This window comes from Pygocentrus nattereri, chromosome 5, assembly GCF_015220715.1.
Source record: "Pygocentrus nattereri isolate fPygNat1 chromosome 5, fPygNat1.pri, whole genome shotgun sequence".
Lineage (NCBI taxonomy): Eukaryota > Metazoa > Chordata > Actinopteri > Characiformes > Serrasalmidae > Pygocentrus > Pygocentrus nattereri.
This window is the reverse complement of record NC_051215.1, coordinates 40,036,906-40,054,219: the sequence shown is the minus strand read 5'-3', so window position 1 is coordinate 40,054,219 and position 17,314 is coordinate 40,036,906. Positions and strand designations below refer to the sequence as shown.

The 17,314-nt window shown below is 38.6% G+C and overlaps 1 protein-coding gene across 1 annotated transcript in view; it reads left to right on the top strand.

Moving 5' to 3' along the window:
* Positions 1 to 17,314, top strand: part of slc24a3 (solute carrier family 24 member 3) — a 93,004-nt gene that overhangs the window by 19,485 nt on the left and 56,205 nt on the right. The window contains exon 2 of the mRNA XM_017722617.2: positions 1,223 to 1,327. Within this exon, the coding sequence (XP_017578106.1) occupies positions 1,223 to 1,327 (105 nt within the window). The remainder of the gene's footprint in view (positions 1 to 1,222; positions 1,328 to 17,314) is intronic.

Genomic DNA, 17,314 nt, shown 5'->3' with positions numbered 1-17,314 from the left:
TATTCAGAGGGTCATTTTGAGATATCACTATATAAAGGGTCATGGTTCTGAAATGCACAAATGCTGTGTACCGTACTGTGACTTTGCACATTTTGCTTGTCTAGGTGGCACACGGGATGTCAGATAGATTATCAGAATCTGTGAAAAGAATTTTTCCAGTGCTAATTTTACACTCTTTCCTACACTAAACGATACCTTGCCTGAGCAGACTGAATATTGGTACAGTGTTCCTCATAGTAAGCCACCACTTCAGGTGTATTGGAGGATTTGGGGAGGTAACTACCAGCTACAGATGCACCAGTATGGACTTTTTGGGCGACTGCAAAAGCTGGTATTTAACACCTTGTTGTGGCCAGCGTCAATGTCAGTAACCATATTTACTTCTTTACATTTTAAAACAAGTTCACACTACAGAATACAGTATGGTTAATACATGAAGTGCAGTGACCATAAGATAGGTTAAAATTCAAAAGATACTAGCTGCCTCTTGGTTACCAGCAACTTGGATGCACAACTAAGAAGCCACATGATAGCTGTGGTGATCAACTAAAAAAAACCTTTAAAATAATAAAAAAGACCCCAGTAGGTGAAGAGGAGCCCTGGTATCAGTGTGTCAGTGATACCATAAGTTATAATATTGGTGGTTCAACCTAGTTTGCCTTCATCAGGAGCAACATCAGATGATCTTCATTGGGTTATACAAAGTCAGGATAGTTAGACTCAGTCTTAATCATATTCTTTAACTCAGTGGTCACCAACACTCCTTCTGGAGATTTGCCTTCCTACAGACTTTAGCACCAACCCCAGTCAACCCATCTGCTCTATCTGTTTATTGTTTTCAGAAGTCCTTGTTTTGATGGAACAGGTGTGTGAGACTTGGGCTGAAGGTGAAACTTGCAAGATGGTAGAGCTCCAGGAGGAGAGTTTGTGAAGACTGCTTTAGGGTTGTTGGTGCATGCTGGAGCTGGAGCATGCTGGTTTACCAAGTTATCAGATGCAATTATCAGTAAGTCTTAAATCAGACAGATAATAATGTTTATATGTGATTCCATAATTATCTTTAAATAATATATCAGCCACCAATAAAAAGTGCATTCCTACTTCCAATCTATAACTTTTCTGTACATTACAATTTTTCAACAGTTCCTAAGAACCCTCTAATTTCCAGTTGTCACTTTGCTGCAGACTGATCTGACAACTGTGCTGTCTCTGCATTTCACAGGCTATGTCTCCTCTGAGGTCGGTGACAAGTGGGAGAGTCGTAGGCTCTTGCAGTACTTCACCAATGAAACAGAGGGGCCTTCCTACAAGAACTGTACTCCGCCAGGTAAGAAACCATACCCGGTACCACCAAACAAAACGGGAAGGTGCAGTCGTTGGTGCCATTTTGTTTGTATCTCAACGTATATAGGCAGTTAATACAGCTGATGTACTGTGTTAATGTTTAGATAGATCACATGCAGAAGCAGAAGTGTAACCCCTCTGAAACTGATTAAATAAGAATGTTTGGGTTTTAGTTCTGCAATTGTCTTTTGCACAGCGAAGCATTTGTGCTAGTTTTCCACAGGGAAGTGCCTTTCAGGGCTGAGCTATGCTGGGAATCATGTTGTGAAAAGGGACCTTTGTGTCAAATTAGTCTGCATGTGCAGTGTTACTGTCATGCATGTTTACAGTTTTGCTTTGTAAAGGTCACTGTGTTGTGCAGTTTTGGGGATTCTGTTTGTCACTTTAGTCTGGGTTAGGCCTACAGAGGGGTAGTCTCTGACTGACTTGATGAGTTGGTCACTGGTTCCTTTGTTGCCCTCTGAGTGAGTAATTCTGCTGACACAGACGACACTATTGTTGCTCCAGAGGCTCACTGCAGGCTGGGGGAGTTGGGGGGCATGCAATGTACAAGCCTTTGCGAACAGAGGGCTAATTATGAGCAGGGGTCATAGGTTAGAAAAGAGAGGCATCCCACTCACAAGTGGAGGCAATTGGGAGTAAGTATCAGCAATGTTAAAATTTAGCCTGCTAAACATACAATGACAACATTTAACATGACAAAATTAGTCAGAAATCAGAAAAAATGCAGCTGTGAAAAAAACATTGTCGATCACTATACATCAAGCTTTTTGCTGACTTTGAAACAAGTGAAAAGCCTATTTGTACAGCTGTGCAGTTAATGACAATGAGTGGTAAACACTACATAGGCTACATTTTAGAGCAGTAGGCTTTAACTAAATAGTTGAAAGAATAATTATATGTACATCATTTACTTCTTACCTCAATTGCACTTGATCAGCCAAGACATATGTGATGTCCAAAGTTTAGTTCTTTGGTTTTGCACAGGAGCTACAAGGCTGGCTTCTATTACATGTTAGCTATTTTGGCATTACACTGAAGGTTTAAATGAATCTCTTAGCATTACATTCAACCTAGAATAACACCACAAAAAGACATAGTAGATCACACGTGGCTTGAAATTTACACCACGAAAGACTGCAAAGTCTTTTAAATGAACAGATATTGTTAATGGTGTGTTATCTTAGCCAACATTACAACCTAGTCACCTGGTATCTTTCAGAAGATGTGGTAAATTCACAAATTATGCTAGATGTTTTATTCCATTCAATTTATGTGAAGAGAATGTAAAATAAACTTGAACTTGCCATTTATTGGTGGCCCGACTGTGGTGTATTCTGTTTGATGTAGATTCATTTTTTTACTGTATCTGCTACAGTGGATGGTGTGTAGTGGTCATGTAGAGGCCTACAAAAAAACATGGCAAGTAGGTCTAATGGCCTACTTTTTCTAAGTTAATTAACTACAATATACATTACTTAGGTAGAAAAAATAGGCAGGTTTGGTGAGTCCCATAAGAAATTAAACAAAAGTATGGTTCAGTTTTCCAGATGAATGGATAAATCTTGGTTTGGTTATTGCACTAAAACACATGTAAGCTAGTATGAACATTACCTGTCACAATTCAAGGAAGACCCCCCCAGCCCTCCCTCAATTTAAACCCTACTTATAGCTCCAGCATAAAACTAGAGCAGCTAACTTTGCCTAGGATGTCTTGGATGATCAATTACATTTGAGGTATGATCAAATTTGATTCTTTGCTAAATTAATTCAGTGATATCCCAGTGAAAGAATACACCCTACCTTGTTTCTAACCTGTTTACTATTTATTTGTGCCAACTTTTCCTGCTTGGTAGCACTTATATTGTTCATTCAGTGGGCTAGTTCTGTGTTTTTGTTTTTTTTTTTTGTTTTTTTTTGGTAAATCTGTAGACAATGGCTTCTCCTATCCAAGAGCTAAACTAAATATTTAATTTTATGGGAAGCGCTGATGCCTGACAGTGTTTTAATATTTCCTCTACATTTTCCTCTGAATCTGAGTATGCTTAGGGAACAGTCTGCACCGAAACAGGAAGATAAACAAACCAGACCAGATAATATGTTATCTCACAACAACTAAAACACTAGCGGTAAAGGCTTGTTTTTCATGAAGGATTAGCTGCGGCTCATAGGCTCAGTGTGATGCTACTCTTTGCCGATTGCCGTGTTGTTGAAAGAGCAGCTTGCTGTCTGCAGTGCTGCTGGGCCAGCTCGTGTTTGTTAGTGTTTTTCTGTAGGTGGATTCAGTGGACGTTTCCAAGTGAGGTCTTGGTGTTTTAGGAGGCTCTGGTCTTTGCCAAGCAGCTCCTTGATCTCTCCATTACAGCCAAAGTGCTGGGAATCCAGATACACACTCCCCTTCACCCCCAAACAGCCTGCCACGGGTTTAGGGTTGACACGGGTTTAGGGTTTCCTTACTACCATGAGTCCCCCATTGCTTTGGCATTAAACAGATTGTATTAAACTATTTGTCTTTTTTTTTCCAGCTCATGACATGTCATTCTCCAATCATGTTCCCACTAAACAATCTATATTTAGAGAAAGAATCCTAATGGCTTGTTTCTCCTTAATTAGTCTTGACTCTGGAAATGCTGTAATTATTTTAATTGCGATTATTCTTGCTTTTCTGAACAGCGTGTTTTTTTTTTCTCTCTGTTTTTCCTTCTCTGTCTCTGTCTGTCTCCCACTTACACACACACCCCTCACAGTTCTCTAGGGAAGTGGTTCAGAGAGAATCCCCCCTCTCTCAGATCTCTGTATTATATTTCCCACAAATTGACACTGCAGCAGTTTGGCCTACCCAAAATGTTCAGACGTTCATCATTACACACAGGCAGTGCAGTGATTAGCTTGATTACTAATGCTAATGTGCTGTAAATTAATTCTTCATCCATCAAGTCACATTGTCTGCCACACTGTTTTAGGCAGCTGAAGACAGGATGGGGGCTAGGCTGATGAGTTTATTTGATTGTCAACTCTCCAGGAGCCTGGCTGTTACTGGAGCTTTTAGATTCTGTGCTGAAATACAGTGTAAAGAAAATAACTGTAATTTCATTAAATTTATACCAATATTCAGATTCTTGACTATTATACAAGTGTTTAACTTACCAATATTAGACATTTCAAAGCTGGAATCAATGATACACCTTTCTTTATATATCTGTGTATTAATTATATTCATAATTGTGTATGAATTAATATAAATTTTGAATTAATAAAATATTTTTAGACAAAATAGAAAATATGGCAACAGAAAGACACAGGCTCCTCGTAATATTGTAGTCCTCTTAATATTGTGATAAATTTGATAATACCAATATACTAGCTAACCAATACCAACACATTCTGGGCTCAATGTCTCCAGTGTGTCATTAGCTGTGGATGGAATTAATTTCCCATCCTTACTGTCTTCCAGGTGTGACTACTGAGGTCACTGCCCCTTTTGCTGAACAATTTATGGGTCAAGTGGACATTGCTCATCAATTCATCAATTCATCAGCCTCCATACATGCTGCCAACCAGTGTCAGAGATCAGAATATACATTATAATTCGGTGCTTATTTACGTTTCCAGAAAATGAATCTGGTCTCACAATTATAGGTCAGAGACCTCATACTTTAGTCTTCATGAAGAGACTGATAATTAAGAATTATTTGTGCTTAAAAACAGTGGACAGTATCCAGTAGTTTTAGTTAAACAGTGCTTTCCAAAGAAAAGAAACAGCATAAACTCAAAAAGTCTTAAATAATATAAATATAAAAATACCTTACAACTTAATATCAAAACAGGTGAATAATAAGAGTGGCAATAAAAATTGATAAAATATATTATTTTGGGTTTAATTGTAGTGATACACTGAGAGTATTGATATTTTATTATTATTTAATTATGAGTATTTTTTTAGGTGTGTCAACCCCATTGTTACAGTAATGGATTACCAAAATGCATGAGATGGTGCTGTTCCCTTCTAGTGAGATCAAGGCTTAGGAATGAGACAGCACAGCGTCCAGATGTCATACACAGGAGAATGGGGTTTGATCTCCTTTTCAGGCAGGAATTAGAAATGCAATAATATACCAGTAAGAGCAAGAATTGTAATGCTACATTGACATGTCATTGTAAATTAGTCCAAAGAAGAAAATTTGTTAAATAAGCAAAGATAAAGTCTGCTTTAAATGTTGTTAATCTATTTCCTAAATTTAAGAAGAAAATTAAAATAAAGTTAAAATAAATAAATCTTAATATATTTAATAGTTAAGTGTCATGTTACAGTACTTGTGTTGTGGGTTTGCTTTAATGAAATTTAAAGAGACCTCAGTTCATTATTGGATTTTTGCGAAACATACGTGTGTCCAGCCAGTTGGACAAGGTGCGGTCCTGTTACTGTTGCTCTTTTATGTGTCCAGTTGAACGACGAGTTGAGTCATGTGGCATGTGACCTTTGAGAGGCGTGCTGGCTGTGTGCTCACTGCACAGGGAAAGTGTGATTCCTGGTGGAAATAAGGCTTCACACAGGTGAAAGAGCGTCTCTCGTCACTGCCGTCCCGCTGTCGCCACTAGTCGAGCGCGCCTATCTGCAGCACTAATTTCATACGAAATTACTGCTCAGCACTCCCACGTTGCAATTCATACAGCAGGGCGTGCTCTGCAGTCAGTCTAATCATTTTAATCACTTCTCTGAAATCTTTATTTCTGTTTTTAAGAAAAGCCAAATGAGTGCTAGTGAGAACGGTAGCCCAGCCTGCAGAAGCAGCAGGTGAGAAGCGAGATGCGGGGCGTTTGTGAGTAAAATGGAGTGATTGCACAGTAGGACGCCCATGGTTGCTGGAATATGTAGGTGGTGTGGGGGTTGCTGCCTGTCAAGCCTTGCACAGAGAAACACATGTACATGCACACTCAAATAAATTATTTAACTATAAAAACTGTAGTCAAGCTAGAGATTAATTGGCAACATGCTGAATATGAAACCACCTTGTTACCTAGTAAAATAAAGATCAGAATTGTTTCTGGGTTGTCAAATGCAAGACAAAAATCTCCCAGTACATATCTCACTTAAATCTTGGAGTTACAGTTCAATTCATGTGGCTAGGCTACCTATTCTATCATCAGAGACTCTGGTAGGTTGCTTTCTCAGCATGGTCAAGAACTATCTGCTTTCATTGGTATTTCTTTTCTTTGTTACATGAATTTAGCATGTAACAAAAGAAAGAATGTTAAGCTACGTTTCTTTTATTACATTAATGTAGAAATAAGTAATAAGTATATATATGAAAATAATTTTCATGCACATGTAGGTCAACAACAAATAGTCAAAAAGATGAATTCATCATGTATAAATAATTGAAGGTTTTGAATAATTGAAGATTTTAGACCACTTTCAAGAATCAAATTTTTTTTTTCATGATATATATTGTTTGTTGTAGTGGGCTTCTCACATCCAAGAAATATCGGTGCTATAATAAGATTAGTACCACCTTTATTAGAGAAGTGAAAATGTGTTTTCTGCATTGATACTGATTTTGGACATCGGGCCAATACCGTGCTCATTTACTTGTACTCATAAAAATTCACTGATACCAATATTCCCATACCCACTGATGACGTAAGCCAAGTATACAGTGCCATGCTAATGAACAAACAACTCAGACTGGCAGTAAAGGAGGCTCTTCTTACAGTGAAGTGTTACTGACTCCATGGATGTCGGAAAGCTGTGGTACCCCCACTGTGTGATTTTAGACTGCTTTAAATGCACAGTATCAACCCTGTCCCCAATACAGATGCAGACACGAAGGCCAGTAGTCAACATTTGCTACCAAAGTCTGTCTGTGCCAACTTTACCGTGTTTGACTGAATAGAATGATAGAATGGCGAGGTATGAACATTAACATGAAACAGGCTGTGGAGAGACCTTATTGTTCTAACATGGACATCACCAACTGGCTCAGTGCAGTGCAGAGTTATCTGCTCAGTTTCTGTTTGTACAGTACTCAATGTGCAGAATGTTATTTTGAATGAAATAATCGCACAATTTATGTTTTTACAGGACATTCAATGACTTCTGTTGTTTTGTTTCATCATAAGGAGATATCGTTTGTGACACAGAGTGAATTTTAAACACAAAGCGGGATCCACAGTCACAGTGCATTACAACATACGATACATAAAAGCAGAGATGACATTTCACAGCAACACAACAGCAATGATGGACAAACGAAAAATGAAACAAAAACACCTGATTGTGAGTAGATGCTGTAAGTAACTAGCCTAAGTGATTAATAGCCTAGTTCAGGTAATATTAGACTACATGGTGCAAAGAAATGTTTTATGGAAGAAGGAGGAACATTTCATTGATGTTTAGTGCTAAATGAAGAAGTAATCCAGGTTTTTTTATTTTTTATTTTATGAACTGTTTGGAGGCTTTAGTAAATAATAAGCCCCATATATCAGGCTGTTCATTTTTGACATTTCATTTTGAGTAATCAGATAGCCTTTTTTTGTTTGTTTTAGAGCTTTTGAAATTGCCAGAATGCCCAGAATGCCCTATTACAAACCCTATTGCCCTATTGCGTGCTTGTAATAGCGATTCTCTCTTCCTAAAGCTGATTGCAGGTAGCTGCACAGTGTCCTAGCACACTTTATTCGACTCAATAATAAAAATAGCCAGTTAATCTCTAATGTCTGTGCTCTGATTGGCGTGGGATTGTTTTCCACTCATGCTTCGCAACTGAAGTGAAACTGCAAATGTGATTGACCTGTTTTTGCTCATGTTTCCCAGTGTTTTTTTTCTCTGGAGTCATAAAGAATCATTTACCAAACCTGGTTCCCTTAATTCACCTTGAAAATCAGTATCTCAGTCGATGGCTATTGTTTACACTTTTACCCCTTTTAATACCAGGATGCTCACACTATGTCTCACTAGTATGACTGTCCAAATTCGAGTGTTGGGAAGATTGAATATGTATTTCAGTAATGTTTAATGATTACCAGAATAAAAAAGTTAGCAAATAACAAATTTTAAAGGCCGTAACTGCACTGATTATGTTGATTCTGTTTTGAATTATTTCCCTTTTAAAGATGATATATGCTGAGATAAAAATGTGCTGTTGTATTTGCTTCCTTTAAAACCCTTTGAAATAGAAATTGTTGAAGCAAAAGTCTTTTTCAGTGTAACTGAAATAGAATATATTTAGCTAAGCTGTTCATGGTACCTATTGTTTTCCAAAACTGTTTTCATTTCTCATTTCATTACTACTGTTTAACAGATAATCTTGATAAATCTCTCTCTCTCTCTCTCTCTCTCTCTCTCTCTCTCTCTCTCTCTCTCTCTCTTATTGTCTCTCTCATTGTCTCTCTCTCTTTGCCATTGTCTCTGAAGGCTGCAGCTGGGTTCCTCAGGTGTTTCTAATCCCAATTACTTTCCACCGCAGGAGGCTGAGGCCATTAGAGGGGATTTCAGTACAGGGCCCTGAAGGCCTATAATTCACCTCTTCAGTTTAGGGCTGCTACTCTTTCATCCCACTTCATGCCTTGCCAAATTAATCGCTTTTTGCTTGAGGCTGAGATGAGACAGCACCAAAAAGATTTTTCAAATCAGTTGAGTAGAACATTAGACTATTTCCCCAAAGAGACCTGTAGAGGTGTCACTTAAACCATCTGACCAATAACATATTGTTGCAGTGATAACAAAACCTTGTGTGTCCAATGTTATAATTTATCGAAGAAGCATAAAGACGTTCTTAATTGTAATATATATATATATATATATATATATATATATATATATATATATATGTGTGTGTATTACAATATGGTGCTATACCGTCTATCCCAGTTTATCTGCGTTGTTGTCACAACAAAACAGATTTTTAGTTAGTGGTATTGATAGATAATGAAAATGTATCTGCAGATGACTGCAGTGTATGTCTTTGGCTGGGGGCTTCAGATTGGTTTAAAAGAACAGTTCAGAATACAAAACTAAACAGTGAGTTTCCTTCGTTAGGTTAACATTTTAAATATTTTCTTTGCAGAACAGAATAAAACAGCCTGATCAAAATAAGCTGCGACAGGATATTAGGACATTCTTTTAGTACAAAGTACCAGTACTCGTATTATTATTAATGCAAACTTAAATATGATCTGTATGCTATATAATCATGTGATTACAAAGATTATGACACCACGATACATGTTGTGGTCGATTGTTTAACTTTAGCAGTACGTCTACACGAGCTACAAGGTTTTCATACAGTGACAATGACTGTGACAAAATATAGCACAAAGGAACAATGAAGCTCAGAAATGTGGCCTTCTGCCAGGAGATGAAAGGCTAACCAACTTCCTGCATCTGTCTCTGTCTTGTTCCTGACTCTCTTTTCTCTCTCTTTTCTAGCAACCACCAGAAATAAATAAAGCAGAAGTAGCATAAAAGCAGTGTTGGTGAGAGTAAACAGAGGCAGCAGGCATTCCTTGTGCAGTCCTGCTCAGAGGGTGCTGCCTGTCCTCTTCCCCATGACTAAGCAGGTTTTCCCAGTGGCTCCTATCCTTTTGAGGAGAGATTTGTGGAAAAAGCTGAAGTAGAAATCTGGGGTTTGAAGAAAGAAATGCTTAAACAGCCCCCTCTAGGATGCTATATGTCTGGCTAACAGGATAAGCGGGTTGTGAATGCTGTCATTGTCATCTTCCTGTGTCAATGACAATGCCTTTGATTTATGTCTCTGTCTCTGTGTGTAACTGAAAGTGAAAGTTTAAACTATATGTGTAACATTGTTCATCCTGAAGCTTTGTTGTACATCATAAGTGCTTTCAAGTGCACTAAGCTGAATTTCCACATCAGCTTCACATTACTGATATCACTGCTGGTCCTGACAGCACTGCTGGTTGTGGCACTTGAATGGGATGTTTGTATGTTTGTCACTCCATGATTCGTAATGAATTACATAATTATTAATTGCATATATTAAATTGAATAAAATTGAATAAATTAAATTATATTTGATTTGCATTCTGTATCTACAAGTTTGAGTCTGTATTTCTGTCTCTTTCACATATAATTGTGCTTAATAGGATGAATACAGGTAGGCTCTTTACTTTTATTGGTACATTTGACATGCAGTATGTCCAAAAGTTTCTTGACATCTGTTCATCCACCATTTTTTCAGAAATCATGATATTAATAGGGAGTTTGTCTACCTTTTTTACTCTTCTAGAAAGGCTTTCCACTATATGCTAGAACATTGCTGTTGAAATTTGATTGCATTCAGCCACAGGAGCATTAGTGAGGTCAGGTACTGAGGGTGGATGATTAGTTCCGAATCACAAATGGCACTCTAGCTCATCCCAAAAGTTTTTGGATTGAGCTCCACACCTCCAGAGAATGCAATATCACTGCTCCGCAGGTGCAATTGCAGCTCACATTCTGTTGGCAGTGCCTTTCTTCTGAGATTACCCAAACTGGGCAAATGAACACCTGTGACAGCAATGGGTGCAACTGAATTCACTAATAAGAAGGGGTGTCTACATAATTTTGGACAAACAGTGTGCATGACGCAGTGTTCATAGCCCAGCACTTCCCCTTAACTCAGGGTCTGCTGTTGCATCAGATTTTCATGGGTGAGAAAAACTTTTGTGCGTGTCACACAGGACACCTCTGCTAATGCCCTCAAACACAGCGTCCGCTCTGCCACATCTGAGAATAGGCCTGTCCTTCCCCTGCTGTTCTTTCTTCACTTAATGGGCCAGATGTATATTTCTGCGTGGGATGAGTGTGTATATATAGTGTCAGATTGGTTATGGCAGTGCGACTTTGAGGTGACTCTAAATAGAGAATGGCCTGCAGTTACTGAGAGGACAATTAGAATAGCGTGCTGTGATTTTTTTGGGAGGAAAAAAATCCCTACAGGCTTGAGAAGTGTATTCTCACGTGTGCAGGAGAAGGTCACACGGTGCAAGGTGCAGCATGTGTGTGAGAGAGAGACACAGAGAGAGAAAGAGAGAGAGAGAGAGAGAGAGAGAGAGAGAGAGAATGCGTCCATTTGTAAGGAACATGGACAAGATGAATGTGAGACAAGTCAGGATCTTCGTGTGTATGTGTGTGTGTGTGTGTGTGTGTGTGTGTGGTAGGAGACCATGATCAGATTTTGAGGTTTGATCTCTGTTTTCTACCAGTACATCTGTGCCTCAGGCTTAGATCTGTGCCTCCAGCATTTTTAACGTGACACACCATATCCCATCAGACACACACACTCAATAATATTCCACATAGGTGATACAAAGCTGTGTTGTAGCTGTATGTGGTTATAGAGTGCTGACAGGTTGCGTTTGGAGCCGAGGAGCCTAACTTGTTAGTAGGACTGGACAAAATACCAGTACTGCGGTTATGTTGCTCCGTATTGTGATTGTGATACGCCTTGAAATATTTTACAAGTGCATTGGTGAATCACTGTGACATGGTTAAACTGTAATTCCACAGTTACAAAATGTGCATAATTCATTTGTTACGTTGTGAAAAAGGTAGCTTAGAGTGGTTTGATGTGAAATGTTCCATTTGGTGGGGATAGGAACCAGACATACGTTAAGAGCTATGCAAAGCCTTTGAAATCTACATTACATAAAGCTATTAAATAAAGTGGTTATAAATGCCAGAGACATTGCTTATGATTGTTCTTAGATTAGGTTTTGGTCTAAAAAAAGTATTTTATAAACATTCTTGGCTTAGACGAACATTCAGGGCATTCAAGGCAAAGTAGTTCCTGAGGAAAAAAACATCATCTTACATTACATATTAAAGCTCAGAAGACACATGTAGGTTTGCTGGTCATTTGGTATAATAAATAAAATGACTCTGTGCTGTAGATGTTACAACCCCTGGTTCCTGTCACCACCACTGAAAAGAAATCCAAGTCTGTAAATTTCTCGGCAGTGCACCATTTTACACCATGTCAAGCCACTGTTTGCATCTTAATGATCGAACTATGCAGAAATTTAGAAAAATCAGTGCAATTCCCCTTTAAAGTGCATGGTAAAATAAACATTGTGATTGGTTGGTTAGATGGCTCATTTGCATGTTAGGTATCATTAAGGCCTATATTCTGTTTAACAAATGATACAATGTGCACCCCTGCTTGTTAGGATTTGATATTTAAAGTGTCACTCTGGCCAAAATAAAATACCTAACCATCACTACATTTGTTATAAACCTGTTTATTCACATGCTATGGCCAAACTATTCTCCAGAGTAAGATTTCCCTGATTAAATATAAGGCAACTTCTCTTCTCATGATGTATCTTGAAGGTGAAATTATCTTTTAAAAAATGTGTCCTTTGGGATGTAGGGTGTTTGAATTTTTTCTGTTCAGTTGTGCTATGACATTTTAGCATAGATGTAGTAGTAATAATAACATAGAAAATACTTTATAACATAATTACTTGTACAGCTACAAGTAACAAACTGCTACTTTCAATTCTGTTTTGACAGGTTCAAGTCTGCACTTCACTGTTTTTCTTTACATGAGAGTGAAAGACAGCAAGCTAAAAAGCTAAAGTTAACAAGGTTTAGCTCAGTACATCTGGCACAAAGGGTAAAAACAAATTCCAATGTCTATTCCGTGCTGAACAATGATAGAATCACAGTTTTCTGCTTTGTTAGATGCGCTTACATTGATAAAGAAAAAATATGTAAGCTCCCGAGTGGCGCAACCATCTAAGCGTTGACCCTATCATCAGGAGATCAGGAGATCATTCAGTCCCTGGTGATGCTACAGCCATCCGTATCCGGGAGTCCAAGAGAGCACAATTGGCCTCACTCTCTCTGGGTGGGTAGGATGGCCCCCACTCTCCTCCCATCATTTAACGCGATGCTAGTCAGCGCAGGCGTCTGTTAGCTGACATAACAGGTCTGGCGGTTGGCGCTTTGCTCCAAGCGCGTTCGGCTGTCCCATGACGTTGCGTGAGCGGCAATTCGAAAAGAAGCGGTGGCTGGTTTCACAGGTCTCGGAGGAAGCCTGTGCTAGGCTTCACCCTCCTAGCGTTGGTAGTATCGTGTGATTGGTGGAGTCCTAACTAGCGGGTGCAATTGGACACGACTAAACTGGGGAGAAAATCGGGTAAAAAAAAAAAAAAGAAAACAGAAAAAAGATGTCTTGCTTGATGACTGAATATGAGATATGTATTCCACTATAGCTTGTATCAAGCAGTCAAGACTGCTTTGATCACTGCAGGGATTCCCAATAGTTGTATGATGCATTTGTGTAATGCATGCTGAGTATTGTAATGAGAAAATTGATGAAGAAAATCTTGAAAACATAATAAAACCATCAAACCAATATGGCTGAGGGATACAGTGCTACACTACAGACTACATAACATGAAAAATAACATATTAAACTTTGTTTTATGGCAGAATGCCCTGTAACAGATATGGCAGAGCTGTGCTAAATATTTTTTAAATTTCCAGTTGTTGACATTTGTCATTTCATTGGGCCTCTCATGATTTGATTTGTGTATAAAGTCAGCTGTATGCATGGTTTCATCTACCCAGCTATTAGACAAGCAGTTACAGATCTACTTCTCGTGGGGCTGGTGAGCTCAGACACACTTTCTGTGTGTTGTTCAGACAGCATGGACCCATGATAAAGTATAGCGTAACACAGACATAGTACAGCATTTGGTCCACCAAGATAAACACTTGTGCTCAGGGATTTCTTTAGTGACAGCCTATTTTTCCGGTTTGCATAAGAATGATATCTCCAATATTCCAGATGTTTTTTTTTAATTGTCTCACTATTGGCCTGATTTTGGTCATTTGTCTCCTTTGAGCAAGTTTTGTGTACTTTGTGCTGAAAAAGCTGCACAAACTCTCCATGAATAAGCCAGTAGTTTTATTCAGAGATTTAGAGCTCTATGGTCCTTCTGCATGTTAGTAGGCTGCTTGTGCATGTTTCTATAATATCATGACAAAACAGATTCGCCACATATTGTGCAGATGAGTTAAGACACAGTCTGGGGGATGGGAGGGGATCATCAGAGAGAGAGAGAGGGGAGAGAGAGGATATAGAGTTGAGCGGGGGTTGGGGGGGGGGGTGGGGGGGCTAAATGTCACATTACTCAGCACAGTGACGAGGAAGCTCACTACACGCGATGTGTCTCCCAGCATCAGCATCTCTCTCCCTCTACATGTGCGTGGTCCTGCCTGTTTATGTGCGAACACTTTTGGTAGTCCCATGCTGGTGCTTTTACATAATGTTACAACTTTTCCATGTCACAGTGACATCACAGGTGCTCTAGCGTGAAGAGCAGCCTCACAGAAGCAGGAGGTGCAGTGCTCCTGTGTGTGTGTGTGTGTGTATACTTAGACTGGATGTATATACATTGCAGTGTACTGTAGTTTTAATGATATCCTGTGGCGAAAAATTCCAGGATAATTATACTGTTTCAGATTTTACGGATAGTGGGAGTAAATACCCTACTGGTACATACACTCTAAGACGTGTTTGTGTAGTTGTAATTTGAATAGTAAACAGTTATTCTAATAATAATTTTGTTGTTATTTAAAATTCAGTTGTTGTTTTTTTTGCTGTTATAAGTAGAGAACTACTGCATGATGGTTAAGAGGAATATAGTTGGTTACTGTGCATTTCTATGCTATCATGATGTCCTGAAAGCATAATTTCACAATGCACAAAAGCATGTCTCTCCAAAATGGTAACTTTACAAGAGAAAGCAAAAGTATTGTAAAGTTTTAATTAAGATTAATATGTTTAATTCCAAGTCATTTTGGACCATTTCTACTGGTCCATTCATCATGAAATTCTTACACAACATGAATAATATCTGCTGTGTTCAAATGCCAAAGAAAATAAAATGAATTTTGATGGCTGATTCTGATTTCTTTTCTATCAGATTTGCTGATGACTGGTTTATGTGGCTGATTTTATTAGCTTTTTCGCTTGAAGTTCTCACTTTGTGGGCTGTATGAATATGTGAAACACTGTAGCATGTTTCAAGTACTTGTTGTTATCCAAAGTCACAGTCACAACATAAATAAGATTATTTGCTCTTATTATATGGCATTTTACATTTAATCTGATGAATCAAATAAATAGCTGCATTGAAAATGTTTATCACAATGATTCTTACATAATTATGCTATGACGTTTTGATATAGATGTAGTTGTGGCATTCAAATACAGCATGAGTGTCCTTACCAGGGTTACATTATTACATTATTATTACATCATAAAATTGCAAAACAGTTCAGTCAGAATGAAGGTAATCATTATTTGGAGTGAAAATCTGCCAGTTCTGATTTTGACCAATTCTGATTGTGCATTTAGTCAATTTTACATAATAACATAATTAGTTATATAGTTAAGTAAGAACTACTACATCCATTTTACATTTTGTTTCAGCATTCTGTGTCTACACGTCCAGCATGTTTCCCTTGAGCACAATAACAAGAAATGACAGAATCATGGCAAAAAAAATGTTTTTCTTACTTAAAATAAGAATGTATGCACAACAGTAGCTTTTACATTTCAAATCATAATTAATCATAAGATGTCTCCAGTTCTTCCACTATTGTTCACACTTTTAAACAGAATTTTTCCACTTCTTTCGAGCTATAAGTGAGAAATTATTCATTCAAGTTATACCACATTTTTGTTTTCACCGCTGATGACTGAGGCTTCTAGGGATTATTAGCCAAGGTGTGCTGATGTCACGCAATGCTGTGCGGGAGTGCTGCGGCGAGGGAGAGTGACTGTGTGAGAGCTACAGTGAGTGTGAGTCAGTGTCAGGTTGGACTCTGGGAGTTCTGCTCATGCCTGCTGGTTCTGACGCAGAGTGCCAGTGTGTGTTGATAGGAGTGAGGCAAGAGCTTGTACAGCGTGCCATTGTTACACTCAGCTGGCAGAGACGCAGCCAGATCGTCCAGAGAAGACAAGTGTGAAAGCATCGCTTTGGTGTTCAGATGAGAATGCCTGTCATGATTCTTGACAGGGTATGCTAGGCCACGACTCCTGTGTTAGAAAGGGGTGCGCACACGCTCGCCTACACACACATCATAATAGCTGTGAGCAATGAGAATAGTCGTGTGGACTGAAGTCTTCTCTCTGAGAATGGGCTGCTCTCTAATGCTTCTCTTTCCATGTGATGGCCTGCATTCAGACTCAGAGCTGCATCTAAATGTTTAACGGGTCAGTTTCAGGTGGTTTAAAGGAGGAGTTTATGAGACTGGACAATGATTGTTGATTTGAACTCAACAGCAAAACAAATACACCCCTCCTTCAGAAGCCCCGCCCCCAAATTCATGGATGTACATTGACAAGGAGAACACCGCTTTTTTAGATCTTTGTGGCCATTAAACCCTTTGAAAATGTTGTACAGACAGTTACCATGACACAACGTGGGTAGTGGGTTAGCAAACTGATGCTACAGTTGCTTGTGCAAAGCTAACCAGTTGCTATCACAAACATTTGTAAACAAGACAAAACAACACTGACCTATTGATTCTGTGAAACAGCAAAAATGAGTTATTACCCATCTATCCAGCAGATACAACCTCCTCATCCCCTTTCCATGCATTTTAACTCTTAATGAAGCTAAAGTTAGCTTGTTTTTCACCAGCTTCCTGTTCAAATGTTTCAAATGTGTAAATATTGCACGCACAATTCTGTGTGGGTGGTCACTGTCTGGGAAGGGCAAAACAAAACGAGGAGATGGCCAACATCCTCAAAGGGCCGAACTGACATGCATGTGCGACCAATGGCACATGATGACATAGAAGAACCACTTTTGCATCCTTAAAGAAACGATCAGTGGATGATTCTTTAAAAAAAACAGTTCTATAACTCCAGATATACTCCAGATGTTCAGTTTTTGTTCGGTTTAACATTAAAAAAATCTCTGTATTCATAGTTTTTCACACACTGAAAAT